Source organism: Vipera ursinii (assembly GCF_947247035.1).
Source record: "Vipera ursinii genome assembly, chromosome: 5".
Classification (NCBI taxonomy): Eukaryota; Metazoa; Chordata; class Lepidosauria; order Squamata; family Viperidae; genus Vipera; species Vipera ursinii.
This window is the reverse complement of record NC_139518.1, coordinates 36,001,727-36,021,082: the sequence shown is the minus strand read 5'-3', so window position 1 is coordinate 36,021,082 and position 19,356 is coordinate 36,001,727. Positions and strand designations below refer to the sequence as shown.

Genomic DNA, 19,356 nt, shown 5'->3' with positions numbered 1-19,356 from the left:
AATAGAATATCCAGAGTCCTTTTGTGCATGGCAGAAAGGGAATGAAGAAAAAAGAGAAGTTGCATCACCAACCTAAAAACAGATGGGCAACTCACAGGTATTCCTTCAAATAAATATATATTTCTTAAAAGTCAATTCCATAATATGGAAGAAAACTAGAAAAAGAAAAATCATGAATGACAGAAAGTATGGTAGAGATTTTGGATTATGAGTAGCCAAGATGTGCTTTTTAACGGTCTAATAGGCAAGCAGGTATCATAAGGTTCACAATGAATATTAAATAGATATATTTTGTCCCAGTTCCGCCTTAATGCCTTCATTCTTTTATTATTATCACTGAATAGAATTCTGCAACTTAAAGCAAATGAACAGATTCTGCTTCAAGTAATTCAACAAACATAAAATTATAACTACATCATTAACATAATCAAGACATGTTGAGTTTTGCAGATACAACGACATTTTGCAACATTCAGGGAAACTGAATCATATTGATCCAACAGGAATAGCTCTACTTTTAAAAAGTTGAAAATTTATGGATACTTCACCAAATAGGGAGTTATGAAATGGGCCTTGTGTCCCTACTGAAGGCTCAATATACATGGAATAGGAATTGGGCTAGGAATTTAAAGGGACTGTCTCTACAAAGACACAAACTTCACTTATATGGAATGTTTTTATAGCTCAGAATTATATTGATCAAATAGCCTTCCATGTCTCAGGCACATTGCTTCAGAGCAGTAATGCTCTATCATAGCCAGATATTTTTGAGAATTCACAATGTTGGTTTTTGCAGGGATTAATTTTTCCACATTAATTCATAATTATCTGCCTTAATCAAAGAACCCAGATCTTCTGAATGAAACAATATAGGAACAAAGATACGAGTTTAAATGCAACTGAAATTTTAATTTAGGTCTAAACAAGAATAATTCTGAAAATTGTGGTGCTAAAGCTTTATTTTACTGACTTGATTCACACAATATGGTATTACCATAGTTTATTAAATAAATCATAATTAGCTAATTTTTCACACCATGCCAAGCTATAAAATATGGTTTACAAAGCACAATGGCTGTATCCATATTATATACTAATCCAAAACCAAATTCCATTAAGGCTTAATACAATGTGTAAATCCAATCAATGTTTATTCTTTGTTGGTGTAACTATAAATAAACATACTGTAATATTATCTCGGGACGCGGTGGCTCAGTGGGTTCTGTCGATCAGAAGGTTAGCAGTTTGGCAGGTCGAATCCCAAGTGCCGTAACAGAGTGAGCGCCTTTTACTCGTCCCAGCTTCTGCCAACCTAGCAGTTCGAAAGCATGTAAAAATGCAAGTAGAAAAATAGGGACCACTACAGTGGGAAGGTAACAGCGTTCCGTGCGCCTTTGGCGTCTAGTCATGCTGGCCACATGACCACGGAGACGACTTGGACAAGCGCTGGCTCTTCAGCTTTGAAACGGAAATGAGCACCAGCCCCTAGAGTCAGAAACGACTAGCACGCATGTGCGGGGGAACCTTTACCTTTACCTTTAATATTATCTTGAATATGTACAGGCTGAAATCTTGTGTCTGTGTGTGTATGTGCACACATACACATGCTTGTGTATATGCTTATTACTTGATTTCATTATATCTAATTATTGCATAACAGACAACTGAATGTCTGAACTGAAAACCACTGAAGTGTTGTGAAGGAATACAAATATTTGATGATTTACACATACAAATTATCTTAATATGCAAGTTATAAACATTCAGATTTGAACCACCTTCAAGTTTATTTTGTGTTTCTAACATACCAGACGACTACAAAAAAAATGGAATCCATGTCATGCTTGGCTGTTCTTCTATCTTCCCTACTCCATCCCCATTCTATCACTGGTAATTCAAATCAGGGTAAAGTAAAAATCCCATGAAAGTTGAATCATTAACATTATCAGCATAGATACTACTGTTTTCTTCTCCATATAACTGTAGCCAAACTTCATCCCCCGATGCCAAATGGAGTAAAACAGATCCAGAAGCCTGATCCACATCATTCTTCTGGTACTGGTCATAGGTGATTATGACTGTCGTGTCCTTCTTGAATAAACTAACTTTCACATCTGAGGCATACACACTGAGATGATATGCAAAATAGTATACACCAGCAATGGTACATTGGAACTTTCCTGTAACTGTATCATAATGATTTTGTTCATTGTAGAAGATCTTTGTAAATTTGATAGGCATATTAATATAAGAAACTCTGGATGTTAAGCCAACACTAAAGGCAGATCGATAGATAGTGGCACTTTCCCCCTTTTCCCCCTTCGATCCTGGTAATCCTGGAAATCCTGGCACCCCATGAGGACCTATAAGGCCAGGAACTCCTAAGGGTCCGTTGTCTCCCTTTTGTCCAGGTGTACCTATAAAATAAATGGGTTTTTTTAATAGGATAGTTCATTCTCATTCAATATAATATAATCAGCTTACTGTCACATCTGAGGCATACACACTGAGATGACATGCAAAATAGTATACTCCAGCAATGGTGCATTGGAACTTTCCTGTAACTGTATCATAATGATTTTGTTCATTGTAGAAGATCTTTGTAAATTTGACAAGACACCAAATTAACAAGTCCCCTTATAAATGGCAATAATAGCTATTATATGCCAGCATCAGCCTCCCATCGTCCTGTGCGCTCCCACAGGGAGGGCCTCCTTAGGGTTCCGCCGGTTAGGGAATGCCGGCGGGTGATTCCAAGGGGGAGGGCATTCTCTGTGGGCGCGCCTGCCCTATGGATTGAACTGCCGGTGGAACTTCGGACTGCCCTGGACCTTCGCTCGTTTCGCCGGGACCTGAAAACTTGGTTATTTGATCTTTCTGGCCTGGACTGAGGAGGTTTTAATTTAATTTTAAATTTTAAATTTTAATTTGTTTTAATCGTGGGCTAGTCTTAATTTAATTCTATTTTAATTGTATTTATTTGTATTGTTTAATTGGCCCTGTAAACCGCCCTGAGTCCTTCGGGAATAGGGTGGTATATAAAATCAATCAATCAATCAATCAATAAATATTATTACAATTGGAATTATACCCTGTGATTGTTTATCATGAATTCCAAGGGCTTTCTCCTCTGTTCTCAGAGTTATGAGTTTAGTGATACTATTCCATCAAGAACAAGTAGAATGAATCCTAGCTTCGTTTCCCTCATTGTTGTACTTTTTGGTGTTCAGGTTTTAGACAAACAAGATCCCCACATTCAACTGCTATTAAATATGAGGGTTTAATTAATCACAAACTTTCAGTTGCCCAACTCCCTCCTAGCTTCTGAAGATATGGAGCCATTCTAATCCCAGAAGAAATATTGTTCCATAGGAAGGGAAAGCAGTAGAGAGGATATGAGTCTGACATCCCTAACAATAATACTGTCCTAGAATATGTTATTAAATAGACAGATACCATTGGAAGCAGGTAGCCCTAAAGAAGCACTAGTGCTATTAAGGGCACTCCAAAAGTAATTGTGCTAGATTGTTCTGTAGTCATAACTGCAGGGCTTTTTTTCTCATAGTATGCCCAGATCGCAGTTCCAGCACCTTTTTTGGATAGAACCTTGTAGGGTAGGCAAGGTGGGTTGTATGACATGTGTGAGTTATGGCACCTTTTTCTTTTACAAAAAAAGCACTGCATAACTGTATCAAAAGTTTTTTTAAAAATCCCTTCCTTGGGAATTTGCATTTGTATACCTCAAGGCACATATGGCCAGGTTATCCTCAGATCTAATTTAGTTGTAAAGGGAATCCAGGTGCTAGTTGGTGTAAGATTACCAAGGGAACTACAGACTGATTTATATAATGGAGGAGATAGCAGTGTTTCTTTTGAGGGATGGGAATGGATTGCCCAACTATTTCTGGAAAAATCTATTATCTGCCTATAAGAGATAGATGGGGCAGAATATAATAATTTGAGAGGCAACAATGGATTTGGATCAATAGGAAAGAAAGGATGGTACCAAAAACCAATTAGTAAACTAGCAAAGACAGAAATGCTAGCAGTAGCAGGAGAAGCAATAAGTTTTATTTTAAATGAGAAAGAGGATAAAGCTATCCTTGTCCCTAACAGTCTTCTGTCTCTAGCTGTGCCTCTTTTTGAGTCTGCCATTTATTTTGATTGCAGTAGTTTCTGCAGAACACTCAGGGCTCACAAATATTTACCTCTCATGGCTCCATAAATATGCATCAATAAATAAGTGATATAATGACTGGATATGTTCTGCTTTGCCAGTACATGGACATGGTGGGTTCCCATTGTATATAGAGCCCTTATTAGGACATGATTATTATCAGCTAGATGCTTTTAGGAAGGTATTATAAGAAAAACATATCTCTTTATCATATTTAACTAATGATAAGCTTTTCATGATAATGACAATGATGCAGATTCTCTTAATGTTGCTTTTAGTTATCATGAGACAGAGAGGAAGGCTAGAAATGCCAGTATATCTCATAGCCAGCCATGATGTGAATGGCCATATACGGGTAGCAGATATTTGATAGTTGTGTTTGCATAACACCCTTATTTGTTGTGACAGTCAAATCACACAAAAAAGGAAAGAAGGTTTCCCCCAAGTTGGGATGAACAAATGAACAATACTGGAAAAATACAGTATATTGGAAAGTGTTTACAAATTGGAGAATGCAACAGGACAGTAAATGGATGTATCAAGGACTTCTCGTTTGTCACACAGCCACTATAGACAGCTAATAGACTTGCTCTCTCTCTCCCATCCAGTTTCACATCACTGGGGGGCCCTGAAAAGGGCCGAAAGTTGCCCTGAAGAGGTGACCAGCAAGGAAGGGCGCTCGCTGCAACTCTCCCACTGAACCTGGTGATCCCTCCAAACTGGCGGATGAAAGGACTGGCCATTATGACTCGTCCCTAGGCTGTGAATAGCTGAAATCACATTTTCTACCAGGCAACTCTTAAAGCAGAGCGGAAGAAACTGGGTGAGATTTACCTCATTTACACCCTAATTACTTTCTGTACCTCCTTAAGCTGCTAAGCAATTTCCCCCCTGCAGTGAGGGAAGGGGGATTTCAGCCCTCCCTCCACAAAGAGCGGCAACTAAATACCCAGGGATGTTTTAAACATTGAAAAAGTAACTGAATCCCAATTGGAACTTTATTTCTCAAAACATGTGGATTGAAATATTTTTTTATTTCCTATTGTTCATTGTCTACTTCTGTTGGAAATCTGAATTCTTTCTTATAAAAAAGAAAGAAAAACTGAAAAGATTAAGACAACTTTGGGACTCAAAGGGAAACTTTAAAAGGGGCCTGGCTGACTGCCCAGGGAAATAGATAAGATACATAACCTTGAGAACTTTGAAACAACAGCTGTGAAAGGCTTTGTGTTCCCTAACTAGAAAAAAAAATTCTTTCTTTTGGATTTTCTAAGTGTAAAGCCTTTAGTTTAAAATACCAACATGGAAGAAGACCAGGAACAAAATTTATTTATAGATATGAAGATCAACAAACTCTTGCTATGTTAAAAACACTAATCCAAATTCTTACCACAACCAATGAAATACTAAGAGGCTATGTGAAGAAACAAGAAGACAGCCCAGATATGAAAGCCCAAACTTTGACCACAATTAAAGAACCATCTATGCAAAATACAATAGAAAAAATGAAACATTCAAGTACCATGACTGAAGAATCTACTATTAAACAAATATTGATATTTGCAAATCCAGAAAAGACTTGGACAACCTGGAAAAAGAAAAAGGTTTCTTATACAAATCAGAAGGAACTAGAGCAGACATGTCAAACACAAGGCCCGGGGGCCAGATCCGGCCCGCGAAGTGGTTTCATGTGGCCCGTGAAGCCATCCTGGAAACAGTGAGGGAACGGCCCCCACTGCCTTGGCCCTGGCCCAGAGACCCTCCTCCTGCCAGAGACCCTCAGATCTGTCCCACTCCTGCCCAGGCCCCCACAGGCACCCTTGATGCGAACCATGTAGAGTTGGCCACGCCCACCCAGTAGGCCATACGCACTCTGGCCACGCCCACCCAGTAGGCCATGCCCACCGTGGCCATACCCACCCGGCCCCCTGAGGGCAACTGCAATGCTGATGCGGCCCTCAATGAAATTGAGTTTGACACCCCTGAACTAGAGGATCCAGAAAAAGAACAGTTGGATGAGAAGACAAACAATTCAGAACAACTATGTTGATAAGGAAGAATAAAGAGACAACTCACTAGACCTACAAGTCCTCTCAAAAAAATGGCAATCGGATGGTTTTGCCAATATCAATTAATATAGATGATATTACAAAGAGATTGGTTTGATGACCCAAAAGCAAGTACATGGAAGATGATTTGGCAGAATAAGCTAGACTAAGACTCAAGAAGAATGGAGTTTTGACCATCTTATTGAAATCTGAATGTACTTAAATAGATAAGATGTGTATGTTGAACACAAGACATTGTTATGAACTGAGATAAAGAAAAAAAATTGGTCATTAAAATTTAGCAGTATAAATACTAATAGCTAATTTGAATATTGATATGTGCATAAAGGTCATGTAAAGGTGAATAATGTAGATAAGCTAAAAACATATTATTGAAAGTAATAAATAAGTCTATATGGAATGTTAAAAATGAAAAATATCAGTTTAAGCAAGAGATAGCAGATATAAAGAGGAAGAAAGGAAGCATTAAATATTGAAATAAAAAGAAATTTTGATTACTACTTAAAAAAGAAACAACTGAAAATTAGCAAAAAGGAAGAATATCATATTGTATCCTTATCTTGTTGACATAGAGGGTGAGAAATTAAATAAACAGGATGTGTATTTTGAATATTAGATTTTGTGAGGAATGGTGATAGATGAATTGGGAGCATACTAAAAATCTTGGGAATGATAAATATCAAACGTTAAATCTAAATTTTAGTGGAAATTAAAATTGAAAAATCTATTAGGTCATTGATTGTCTAAAAGATTGTATTTTAAAACAATTAGAATATGTGTAAACTAAAAACTATGGATATTTGTAAGAAAGTTATTTTCTATGTGATGGATAGGATAAAACCTGTCTTTTAATTTACAAATAGACAGTATATATGAAGGGAAAAAGAGAGGAAATATTTATGGTAGCAATTTGAAATTTGTACTAATGATATCTGTATGTAATTGAATTACTACTACCCAGCCACCATGTTGCTTTTCAAATATGTGAATGTAATATCAGAAAATCAATAAAATTTGTATATAAAAAAATGGATGTATCAAATGGGACTTTGGGAATGTGTGGAGTGTGTTCATGGCCTTGGCTTCCACCCAGTTGGATAAAAAGATGTTTCCTAGGGATGGTTTGGTTGCATTATTATTTTAAAGTCACTTTACCCACTTTTATTTATTCCTTTAGCGTATGGCATCTACAGAGGTAATGCAATTACTGATATACCATTTTAAATTACTATACTTGGAAGGTACTATAGATGGCAAAAAAGGAATGCTTTTTAATACTGAGGCTATGGAGTATCTTTAATTTCCCCAGCTGGGGAATATCATGATTAAAGTTAATGAATTTGCAGATCTCATTTCACAGTCCTTGAGCACTACTGTTAATGTCCTAGCACCAGTAAATCAAGAACTTGTTGGAATGAGACAAGCAATTATACAAAATCAACTGGCTCTCCAATGTGCTAAATTCTACTCAAGAGGAACTATGTGCCATTATTAAGGTGGAATGATGGCTGTTCATCCCAAACAAGGCTAAATCTATATACTACTAAAACTTTTGAGACCCATTGTGATGGAATGATGGTGTGTTGCATAGCCAGCACAGTGATGTAATCTTGAAACAGATTTTCCTCTGCCTAAATCACAGCTTTTGTATCTTTGATACCTGGCTTGTATCCTTTCACTAACTTTTCAAAATAGTTCATAACAATCACGATTTGTTCAGGATACATTTGTTCTCCTATGTGATATCCCTAGTTTGTCTATATAAAATGTATTACCATATTTCTAGAACTAGAGGGAAATCTATCAAAGCATGAGTTATGAATACTTAAACTAAAATACTATAACGAAAATAATAATTATACACAACCAAAGGATGCATTGATTTGCAGCAGTGAATTTTTGATACATGATTTTTGTCAAAGTCTGTCAAGCACCTCCCCAAAACCCAAAATAAAAAAAGTTCTTTAGTCTATGGCATTTCCTAGAAACTTTTACTCCTTTGTCATCCCCACTTCTTTTTTAATGTTTAAATTAAAGTTTATAAACATGCAGTTTTGTTCCTCTCTCAAGTTCAATGAAAAAATCAACTTTACAATTTTATTTTTTAATAACCTGCTATTCCTTCTTTACCCTGTCATGCTAAGAATGTACATCCATGAGAAAAAAGAATAATTATCCTCTTCTAGAATATATATTTATTCAATATTGTTTAATTTGCTCCTAATTAAACATAAATTTTAGTAATGTATTTTATAGTGTTGTTTTTTTTCCTTGTGCCTTCCTTCATTATTGGATTCTATTGCTGTCATTTTATTCTTTTTAATTGTTTTATCAGCTGTGATATGACCTATCCAGATGCATTTGGGAAGCAGATATTTCAGCAGATATTTTTGGAGAGAGTTGCTGGCCAAACAAATCTGAAAAGTGCCGGGAAGGCTGTCAAACAACACTGGCAGCCCTGAAAAGAAAAGAGAAACTCCATACAATATTCATAAATAAATGTATTTCTTTTTTCCAGTAAGTTAAATCTGTAAGAACATCAGTTTTTCTTTCATCCATCTTGTTCGGCTGCACTATGTGCACCTAATGACTCATGAGTAACATAATTCAGATTTTCTTTAACATCAACATTCTTTTTCTGGGGCAAGTATACCATTGTATATTTCTGTTATGTTCTTTCTATAAATCTGAAGAAAAATTTTGAAAAAAGGACTATCTTGAGAATTACCGGTGTAAATCAGTGTTTCTCAAACTTGGCAACTGTAAGATATGAGGGGTTCAACTCCCAGAATTCCCCCGCCAGCCATACTGGTTGGGAAATTCCTGAAGTTGAAGTCCAAACATTTTAAAGTTGACAAAGTTTGAAAAACAATGGTGTACATAATCATCTCCATCCCATTTAATCAGGAAACCTAATTTAAATGAATTAAAGCAGGCTTACCCACTTGATGTCACCCAATATATTACACAACACTTCCCACAATCCTTAGCTAGCACAGGAATTGTGTTCCAAAATACCTGGAGGACACTAGTTTAGAGAATATATCATTCTCACAGAAACAAAATGAACATTAAACCTATCACCTTGCTCTCCTTTCTCTCCCTTTTGGCCATCTCTTCCATCCCGTCCATCTCTCCCAGCTTCTCCATTATGACCTGGGTGACCTGGTGTTCCAGCCATCCAATTTACACAAGATCCTTGGGGTTGTTGAGAGTTTTCTTCGCCAGCAACTTCATGGTGACAGCTAAGCATCACTAGCAGCACCATAGAACAAAAAGAAAGTGCTGATCCTTGCTTCATGTTTAACCTGGAAAAAAATATAGTGTAATACTATCAGACATTTTTTATTTATTTTTTTAGAAAGAAGATACATTTCTGCAAGAGCAGAGGAAAGAAGTTGTGGGCCTCTAAGAGTCATTGATCTACAGCTTTCAATATTTTTCAGCAATGGTCATGGTGGCTGAAGCTGCTGCATTGAAAATAGCAATATCTCTCAATATCTAGGACAGGGGTTCCTAACCGGGGGTGTGAAAACTTGGGTTTTCAAAATTATAGTGTATATGCATAATTCGTTGCTGTTATTTCAAACTTTTGTAAGGGGTGCGAGAATATATCAAAAGCATTCTAGGGGTGCGGGGTATAGAAAAGGTTGGGAGCCATTGCCTTAGGAAATATCATTGGAAGCTACTTTGTCTCAATTCAGGCCTTTTCTCCGTCTGATCCAATATAGTCAAAAGTCATTTGTTCTTATTTTTCAAAGTTTCAAGGAGATATTCCTACCCTGATTGAACATGGCTTAAATTTTGAGAGATTGTGCATGTCAATGTATACTTTACTACAATCCCTCCCTGGGACTTAGATGCATATTTATATCAATGAATATGAAACTGATTTAGGAAATATATCTGATTTTTTCCTAAAGCTAATGAATACAGAAATATTTTTTTTTGCTAGGATCAGGATAAAACAGATGATTCTGTCAAAGTGATGCTCTACTGTCTATAAACTAGAAACTGGATATAGAGAGGCACCAGGTCAGGCTTAATCCCAGCAAGATGGAGTAGCTTTGTGTTTGAAATGAGAAATGCTGCTTTAGTTCTAGATACAGTCATGTTCCTCCATATAAATCTGACTTTTAACTTGGAGGTAAGCTTGGATTCATAGCTCCCACTCTATGTGAAAACGACAATTATATCCATAAGGGCCTTTGTAGAATTCCATTTTATGTACAGTTTTACTGATTTATGGTTCAGGAAGACAGAACAGGAGGCCCTGTTCCTAGTCAGTCATACCTTATTTACCTGTCAACTGGACTATTGCAATGTGTGGTACATGGTACTGCTCTTGAAGAACAGTTGTAAGCTACAGCTCATCCAGGATGAGGCAGCTTGAGTAGTTACACATACAACCTGTTTTGCCCTTACAATATCACTACTGCAACATTTATGATGGTTGCCAATTGGCTCCCATATGCAGTTTAAGTTGATAGCCATCACTTTCAAAACTCTTAATTATTCAAGCATTGGATTTCTGTGGAACCACCCACTTTCCAATAGTATTTACCTGTCCAGTAAGATCAGGTAGATATATTTATATTTATATTTATATTTATTAAATTTTTATATCGCCCTTCTCCCGAAGGACTCAGGGCGGTGTACAGGGCAATAAATATTAGAAATGAAGTACAAAAGTTAAAAAACAATTAAATATTATGCCCGATATATACAGTAATTAAAAACCATGTTAAAACCCCAACCCCTAACCCATCAAACCAGGCCGGATTGCTCAAATAAATAAGTTTTTAGATCCTGCTGGAAGGAGCGAAGGTCGGGGGCCATCCGGAGCTTAACCGGCAAGCGGTTCCACAGGTCTGGCGCACCCACAGAGGCACCCTGAGGAGGCCCTCTCTGTGGGAGCGCACTGGACGGAGGGAAGTTGACGCCGGCCGCAGGTGTTGCCATAGGTAATCCGGACCCATGCCATGTAGGGCTTTGTAAGTCATTACCAACACCTTGAATCTCACCCGGAGGGCAACCGGCAGCCAATGCAGCTCGCGGAGCAGAGGTGTAACATGGGAGTATCGGGAGACTCCCAACACAACTCGCGCGGCTGCATTCTGCACCAGTTGGAGCCTCCGAGTGGTCTTCAAGGGCAGCCCCATGTAGAGAGCATTACAGTAGTCCAGACGAGAGGTCACGAGCACATGAGTGACTGTACGCAAGGCATCCCGGTCCAGATAAGCCGCAACTGGTGCACCAGGCAAACCTGGGCAAAGGCCCCCCTATTCACAGCTCCAATATGATCTTCTAAAGAGAGCTGTGAATCTAGGAGGACCCCCAAGTTGCGCGTCCTATCTACGGGGGGTAATAACTCACCCCCCATGGCAAGAGATGGAGTAATCTGAATTTCCTGGGATGCCGGCATAGACAGCCACTCAGTCTTTTCAGGGTTGAGCCGAAGCCTTTTCCTCCCCATCCAGACCCGGACCGCCTCCAGGCAATGGGACATCACATAGAGGGCATCACTGGGGTGGTTTGGGGTCAAAATAAAAAGCTGGGTATCATCAGCATACTGATGATACCCAACTCCAAAACCACGAATGATCTCACCCAGCGGCTTCATATAGATGTTGAACAGGAGAGGCGAGAGGACCGATCCCTGAGGAACTCCACAAATGAGAGGCCTCAAGGTCGACCTCTGCCCCCCTGCCAACACCGACTGTGAACGTCCCAGAAGGTAGGAGAACCACTGAAAAACTTTGCTTCCCACTCCCAACCCCCTGAGACGTTGCAGCAAGATACCATGGTCGATGGTATCAAAAGCCGCTGAGAGGTCTAAAAGGACTAGGACAGAGGAACAGCCCCTGTCCCGAGCCCGCCAGAGATCATTCACCAGCTCGACCAATGCCGTCTCCGTGCTGTGCCCGGGCCTGAAGCCCGATTGGTACGGCCATCTCTTCACTAAGAGAATGTAATTTCTCAATCACTGTCCTCCTTCCATGAAACAGCATATCCACAGATATCTGATTTTCCAGAATACTACTAATAAGTCACTTTTAAATGCCTTCTCTCGCTTTGACTTTAACTTCAGCCCTGCTGGTTTTCTGCCAGCTCCTTAGCCCATTTCAACTTTTCCTTCCCATCAGAGAGACTATATGAAAAGCCTTACCATTTTTTTCTCTCCAGGTCTTTTCCAGGTTCAGATTATGAACAAAAGTGCAGTTTGTATGTCAGAGGGATCGTGTGACAGGATGGCATACAATGTTGACCTTTTCCATTCTGTCAGTCTGCAATCCCATTGCCTTTTGAAACATTATTCAAAGTAATAAAGTTTCCCTTGCAGTGACTGGCAACCACATATGCATCTGCATTTCTGGAACTTCTCCATCCTGCATACTCTTTAATATGTTTTGGTCATACCACATTTGTTATCTATTTGTGACTACAAAGGGATCAGTTTCACTTTCCCTACTTGATTTAAGTGCTGGATACAGCAACCAGTATGTGGGTATCAAAGCAGCACCATGATCTTTAGCAGTATAAGCATATAAGATAGTTTTGCCCACCTTTCTTAATTTTTTTTAGCATTTTTTAGAAATCTGAAGCTTTCTCAACATGCATGCAGATGAGGACAACAGGCAGCTACTTCGGAATCAGTTGCACAGTCCTTGCAAACAACATGGCTGAAATTATTCCAAAAGAGATACTTCATACTTTTTGCCATGAGGTATGAAGTATTTCTTTTAAAAGTTTTCATCATCCCAATTTTTTTTTAAAAAAGTGCTGAAATGAAATTAAGCTTAGATCAAACTATTTTTTCCAGTTTCTACAGGACCATCTTCTTTGATTGATAGACAATCATAACCAGTTCATTCTGTAACCTCAGAGGTTACCCACTCTCTGTAATCTGGAAAAAAAATCCATGAAAAAAATTGATATTGATATACATTTAAAATGTAGGAGGCCAAGGAGACTGCAGACCCCTAGACTGTATAGGACCCCAACTGATATTTTTAGCCACAGTATAATTAATTCTAATAACCCCATGAAACCATCCATAATGATGGGAGCACTTTTGTTGATGTCTCATTCATATTTCTCACCTTTACTTGCAGACCTTTTGTTCTTTTTGAACAAATGTCTGTGACTGTGTTTCTCAACCTGGTGGCTTTCACAAGTGTAGAGTTGTTGGCTGGTTAATTCTGGGAATGGAAATCCACGCTTCTTAAAGCTGCCAAGGTTGAGAAACCCTGGTCTGTCAAGTCCCTAAAAAGCTGGTCACGTGGCATCTTTTTTGTACTGTTTTAATTGCCATGTGAACCGCCCTGAGTCCTTCGGGAATAGGGCGGTATATAAATTCAACTAATAAATAAATAAATAAATAAATAAATAAATAAATAAATAAATAAATAAATAAGAAAACTGCTGCTGCCTCCACCAAAAGAGTGTTTACCACAGCTTCCATTTTAACTCAGCCTTTCAGAAGCATTACTCCTGCCTGGGTTTGGGAAAGACAGGCTTCCTACAGAATCTCTGTAAATTGTATGTTAATTTCACATGAAACCAATGGGCAGTTCAATGGTGGTACCAAAACAGAAGAGAATATTCAGGTCATGGTCTGGAGTTGTGGTAGATGGGCTATCGTGCTGTATTTATTTATTTATTTGTTTGTTTGTTTGTTTATTAATGAATGAAAATTTATATTGCACATGGCAACTCAAGGCAGCTTACATGGGTATAAAATCACCATATAAAAGAAGTAAAAATAATAAGAAAAATAATAACCCTCACCCCACCCGGCGACAACACACTTTCAAACTAGCCATTTACTGGGCTCCATCCCACTCTGGGTACCCCAGGCCTGGTTGCAGAACCACATCTTCAGCACCTTCCGATAGAGTGTTAGAGTGGGGGGCCTGTCTAATCTCTGAGGGGATGATGTTCCAGAGAGAGGGAGCCACCATGGAGAATGCCCTTCTATAAGTGATGGGCTACTCATGCTGCACTTAAGAAATAACTTTGTGTGCTTTCTGATGTGTTTTGCAAACTTGGCTAGTTCTCCTTGATTCACGCAAAACAGTGCAATGACCTCTAGATTCCAGTGATATTATCCGAAGAGCATCTATAACAGAAAACGTTTGGCAGATCATGCAGGACATATCTTGGCATAGCATACTTGTTCCACTTTACTTTTCTCATCACTATATTATATACACTATATTTTATACACAGGATGTACTGACTGAGCCAACTATGCTTTCTGATAGAAGAAGCTGTACAATTTTGGCCCAATTTAAGACTGCATCCTTATTTAAAATATACCTCTACTGTACACTTAGCAAACTTTTCTGTTGCTAAATTGGATAAAGTATTATCACCTTTCCACTGTCAATCTTTGGGATTTGTTTTAAGGTTTTCTTTAGTGATCAATGTACTTATCCATAGAGATTGTGTAAATGGCATGATGATTAGTGTAGTGGATCAGGAACAGACTAAACTCCAGCATGGGTTAACAGCTGAGAACTAAACTAGCATCTGGGAGACCTAGATATTAATCTACAATCAGTAGTATCAGCTAACATTAGCCATTATCTTGTACAGTGATGTGGTTTGCAAGGAAATTAGAAGAAATCCCAAATGTACATCTTTAACTGTTAAAAGAGTTAACAACAAACAAATAGCAAACATAAAATGGCATTTTAAGCCTTTCATATTTTACAGCATCTATCTTTCCAATATTCTTTTGCTTCAAAACAATGTATGAAAGTGAGATTTTGAAATCAGATATGGAATTTTAATGAGTTATGGGCAAAGAAACATTAAATCCTTAAGATGCCTTTGATGCAATTGAAAGAAGTGAAGTTGATGAGCCAGGCTGCAATCATACATTCTTAAACATGGGGATATGTTTGTCAGGATTTCTAAGTAGACCTAAATGGATCTGGATTATAACACTAACCCTTTTGCAACCCTATAATCCCTTAATTCAGGGTAGGAGTGCCTGGATGGAGCTGAGCATTTCCTGCCCAGATGTCTTCCTGACATCTACATGGAGTTTGCAGCAGATATTATTACTTTGCGCCCTAGGAGAGAAATATCTACCGCTACCTAGGATTGAATGCTTCACCAGTAGGCCACCTGCCACTCATGACTGGACTATAGCAATGTCTTTTATAATCTAACTTCAGAAAGTTCAATGAGAAAATTAGGACTTTACTTTGGCATGCACATGGGTGAGTTGTTGAAAGCATTTTGATGAAGGTGTTCCACTTCTAAGTAAATATATATAAAATCAGGCCGCACAATGCATATGCAGAACAAGGCAATTGTTCTTTGGCACTTATTTCGAACAGTTTATACTAAATTGATCATGGCAAGTGTTGTATCATGATGATTACATACTGTAGTACATTTATTAGGAGAACATCATACATTCCATTAGGAAAACAACATTTATACTTGTACGTTAGCATTCCTATTTGCTTACTCAGATTTTTTAAGGAGAAGCCTAAAATAATATTTGAATCTAATAATATATTTTATAGATATATAGGATGCTGAGCTATGATATTATTAAGGCCATCTAGTATGATGTCTTATGTTAAGGTTAGTCCCATTATTGATGTTTTTCTGAAATTTTCTTCATCTATGGGACAGATTTACAACTGACAATCCATGAACATGATGTACAATGGACTTTCTTTGGACCCATTTTAGGATGTGAAATAAGATTATGGAATTTTAAGAGGTGAATTGGATTAGGCATGCATCTCACCCCTTTTTTGTAAGCCACTAATATCTATCAAAACTAAGTCAGCGTTCCCATTTGGGATAGTTAAGAAACAAAATGAAAGCTTTCAGTCAAAATATGCAAGAAAAGATATGCCTTTTTCATTTCGTGGCACACTCACCTTACACAGATATAAATGGGTGGAAATATGATCCTTGACTTCATGATATATCATGTTACCAACCCTCAGGAAATATATACATATTCTGCAGTTCCTTTGCTAAAAGTTATGAGTGAATTTACTGTGGCAGAGGTCTGCAGAAAAGGCAACATGATTGCAGAAAAAAACCCAAACGGAAAGTATGTGAATGCCATATTCTCCATGGAAACTAAAAATACATTAGGATTTTCCAAAATTGGCACTCAGAACAGGTTTTCTTTAATAATTTATCAAGAGAGGCAAATCTTTTCCTTTTCTGAGCAAATCTCCCACTGCATCATGCAATAAGACTTTTAGTTAAATTGATTGATTCAAGTTGCAATTCGGTAGCCAATTCCTTTGAAGAAAGTGGTGTTTATGCTCAGGTTGATAAGCTTGTGCTGTCAAGCTAATGACACAGCAAATGGCCAGAAAATACTAAAGGTTTTAAACTTGAATCAATAAATCTCAAAAAAGGTGTTCCATTCTACAACATTAAAATTATAATCTATTAAATGTTTAATCTGTGATTATTAATTCAGACACTTTAGAACCTGTGGACAAATGCAGCCAACTAAGTAGTTCAGTCAGTAATAATATTTTTTATATAATATATAAGTCAAAATAATAAATAAATAAATAAATAAATAATATTCAAAATAATAATAGATTAAAACATTAGAGCACAATTTCTGAAGAAAAGTACAGGGCTAGTGCAAAGATGTACCCTAAAATAGGACTTTCTTACCACTTGCTCAGGTGAGGTCCTCTGCAGTTTGCAGGCACATCAGAAATGCAGTGGAGAGAATAGTGATCTTTGGATCACTTCTCATAAAGAGGCACATGGAACTGTCATTCAAGATGCTGCCCTTTTATATTTGTTACCAAGTCTGCTACTTCAATGCTGGATCTTTTTTATCACTCTTCCACTGTCATTCTTAATTTCAAAATATTTTAATCATATGCGGTTTAAAGGATTATGAAAAAAGGTGCCAGTTTGCTGACTTTAATGATTATATTTCTTAAAATAATACTTTAGGGTAATGTGCAAAATCACTGTGAAAATTCAAAAATTAAGCATTCCACTAAAATCTAATGTGTCTTATTTTTGACTTGCTGTAGAGAGGGCAACTTGTTGTTATCAAGGGCCTGAACTTTTATTTTTTATTGTAGCAAAGGCCACAAAAGTACGAAGGTGAAATAAAGAACATCATTGAAATAAGCAGGGTTAAATTTGCAGAATGAATTTATGTATTTTTGGTTTGGTTTGGTTTTTGTTTTTACAGTTGGATTAAGGCAAAATACAAATGCGAAGATGAAATATAACACATTGTACTAACCTTTACTTTTTTAAAAGAAAAGAAAAGAACCACAAAAATCATCATACTGATGAAAATTCCAAATTATTCAACTTTAATGATGTAATCTTGGAGATATTTGGTATAATAAAATAGATCTAGGAGACACAAGTTATCTATGTGACCTAGTTTATAGTTTAAGTGTACAGGTGAGAACAAATGGCTTCCCTCATGAATTTTTTGCATAAAAATGCCCCCTTTTTACTTTACCTTTTTTAATATTGGCTTGCATTATGTATGTATCCATCATATCTAAATGCAGTGCTTTTTTTGTAAAAGAAAAAGGTGCCAGAACTCACACATGTCATACAAACCACCTTGCCTACCCTACAAGGTTCCATCCAAAAAAGGCGCCGGGACTCTGTTCTGAGCGTTCTATGAGAAAAAAAGCCCTGTCTAAATGGAACAATTTGTGATCTGACCAGCTCACTGACTCTGTTGCAAAGGGAAAATATTATATAAATGATACAATGACTTATATTTGGCTGGATTATCTGGAAGCATTTGAAACATGCTGCCTTGTGAAAAGCAATAACTCTCTGCCTTGTGAAAAGCAATAACAAGTTAGAATCATGGTATCAAGTGTTCAGATGTTATTGACCAGGAGGTTGCTGGAAATTCCTGGCTAATCTACTTTCTGATGAGCATGATTATATTTTTTTTATAGCTTCCTTCAATTTTGGCCTCTCCTTATGGGGAAATTATGGTATGAAAGCTTTAAACACATCAACAAACTACATCCCTTAATAATATCTAATGTATGCAAATAATAGTTTATGGTAATTTAGAAATATCTTCAATAAATGTGGGGTGTTGGTATTCTGCATTTGAATGTAACAAAGATAAGTGAGTCCTATAATGGCAAATAGTTCCTAAAGTCTTAGGGTAAATTTTCATGGCCTTTTTAAAATTATTTTAAAAAATAATTTTTAATGTGACACAAGGAAAAAAATGTGTTCTTAATGAGGTATACATGAAATGTAGTTTTTAATTCTGTCCATATTAATATTTTGAGCAATATAGCCTATACACACTACTCACAAATCAAATATAATCTCAGTTCTGGCATAGAATTTAGCATGATGAATTAAGATTATGATGATGCAAATTCAAATCCCTTGTCAGACATGAAATTTCAAAAGTGACTTTGTTTTAGTCATTGGTTGGAAATACAAATTTCACTAAGCCATAATGTGATTGTTTTATTCTGACTTTGTTTTGTGAAACTAACCATTGTAGCTTATAAATTACTGTTTATGGCATATCAATAATAAAATTGATATAAAAAATAATAATTATATTATATGGATGATTGCTTGATTTGTTTAAGTGGTATAGGTATGCAGTGCTATGTTGTTCTTTCATCCAGCTGAACTTCTAGAATATCTTTGAAGATGAAGACTTTTATTGCATATATATAGGAAACCTGAATTTCAACATCATCAAGAACCAAAAATATACACAGAGTGCAAACATACTTTACTCACATCGAAGAAGCAGGCCTCTAAATCAGATTATCCTTGGCATTTAATCATTTATATGTGAACATAAGCACAAATGCATTCAGAAATATACATATTTATACATATTTAATATTACATCCATGGCTGTTGGTTTTGTGGGGAAGGCCACAGACATAAAATCTAGTACAAACATAGAAATCTTCACAAAAAGGCAGCTTGTTTTATAGTCCTGACAATGGTATGCTGAGGGAGTATCTTTTGCTTCTGTTTGGATTATATAATCTGCTGCTGGTGAGTGCATCACCTACATCTGTGGTGGCGAACCTATGGCACGCATGCCACAGATGGCATGCAGAACCC

At 37.1% G+C, this 19,356-nt stretch overlaps 1 protein-coding gene across 1 annotated transcript; it reads right to left on the bottom strand.

Annotated features, from left to right (window-relative positions):
- Window positions 1-1,544: 1,544 nt before the first annotated feature.
- On the bottom strand, window positions 1,545-16,949 carry ADIPOQ (adiponectin, C1Q and collagen domain containing). Its single transcript, XM_083363545.1, has 3 exons — window positions 16,924-16,949; window positions 9,331-9,554; window positions 1,545-2,417 (listed from the first exon to the last, which is right to left on the bottom strand). The coding sequence occupies exons 2-3, from the start codon at window positions 9,545-9,547 to the stop codon at window positions 1,885-1,887; spliced, it is 750 nt and encodes a 249-aa protein (XP_083219671.1). The 5' UTR covers window positions 9,548-9,554; window positions 16,924-16,949; the 3' UTR covers window positions 1,545-1,884.
- Window positions 16,950-19,356: the final 2,407 nt, after the last annotated feature.

Excerpts from the sequence above, each read along its gene's own strand:
- ADIPOQ (XM_083363545.1), bottom strand. The coding sequence starts at position 9,547 with ATGAAGCAAGGATCAGCACTTTCTTTTTGTTCTATGGTGCTGCTAGTG. Across the intron at positions 2,418-9,330 it reads GGGAGAGAAAGGAGAGCAAG|GTACACCTGGACAAAAGGGA; the intron begins GTGATAGGTTTA and ends TTTATTTTATAG.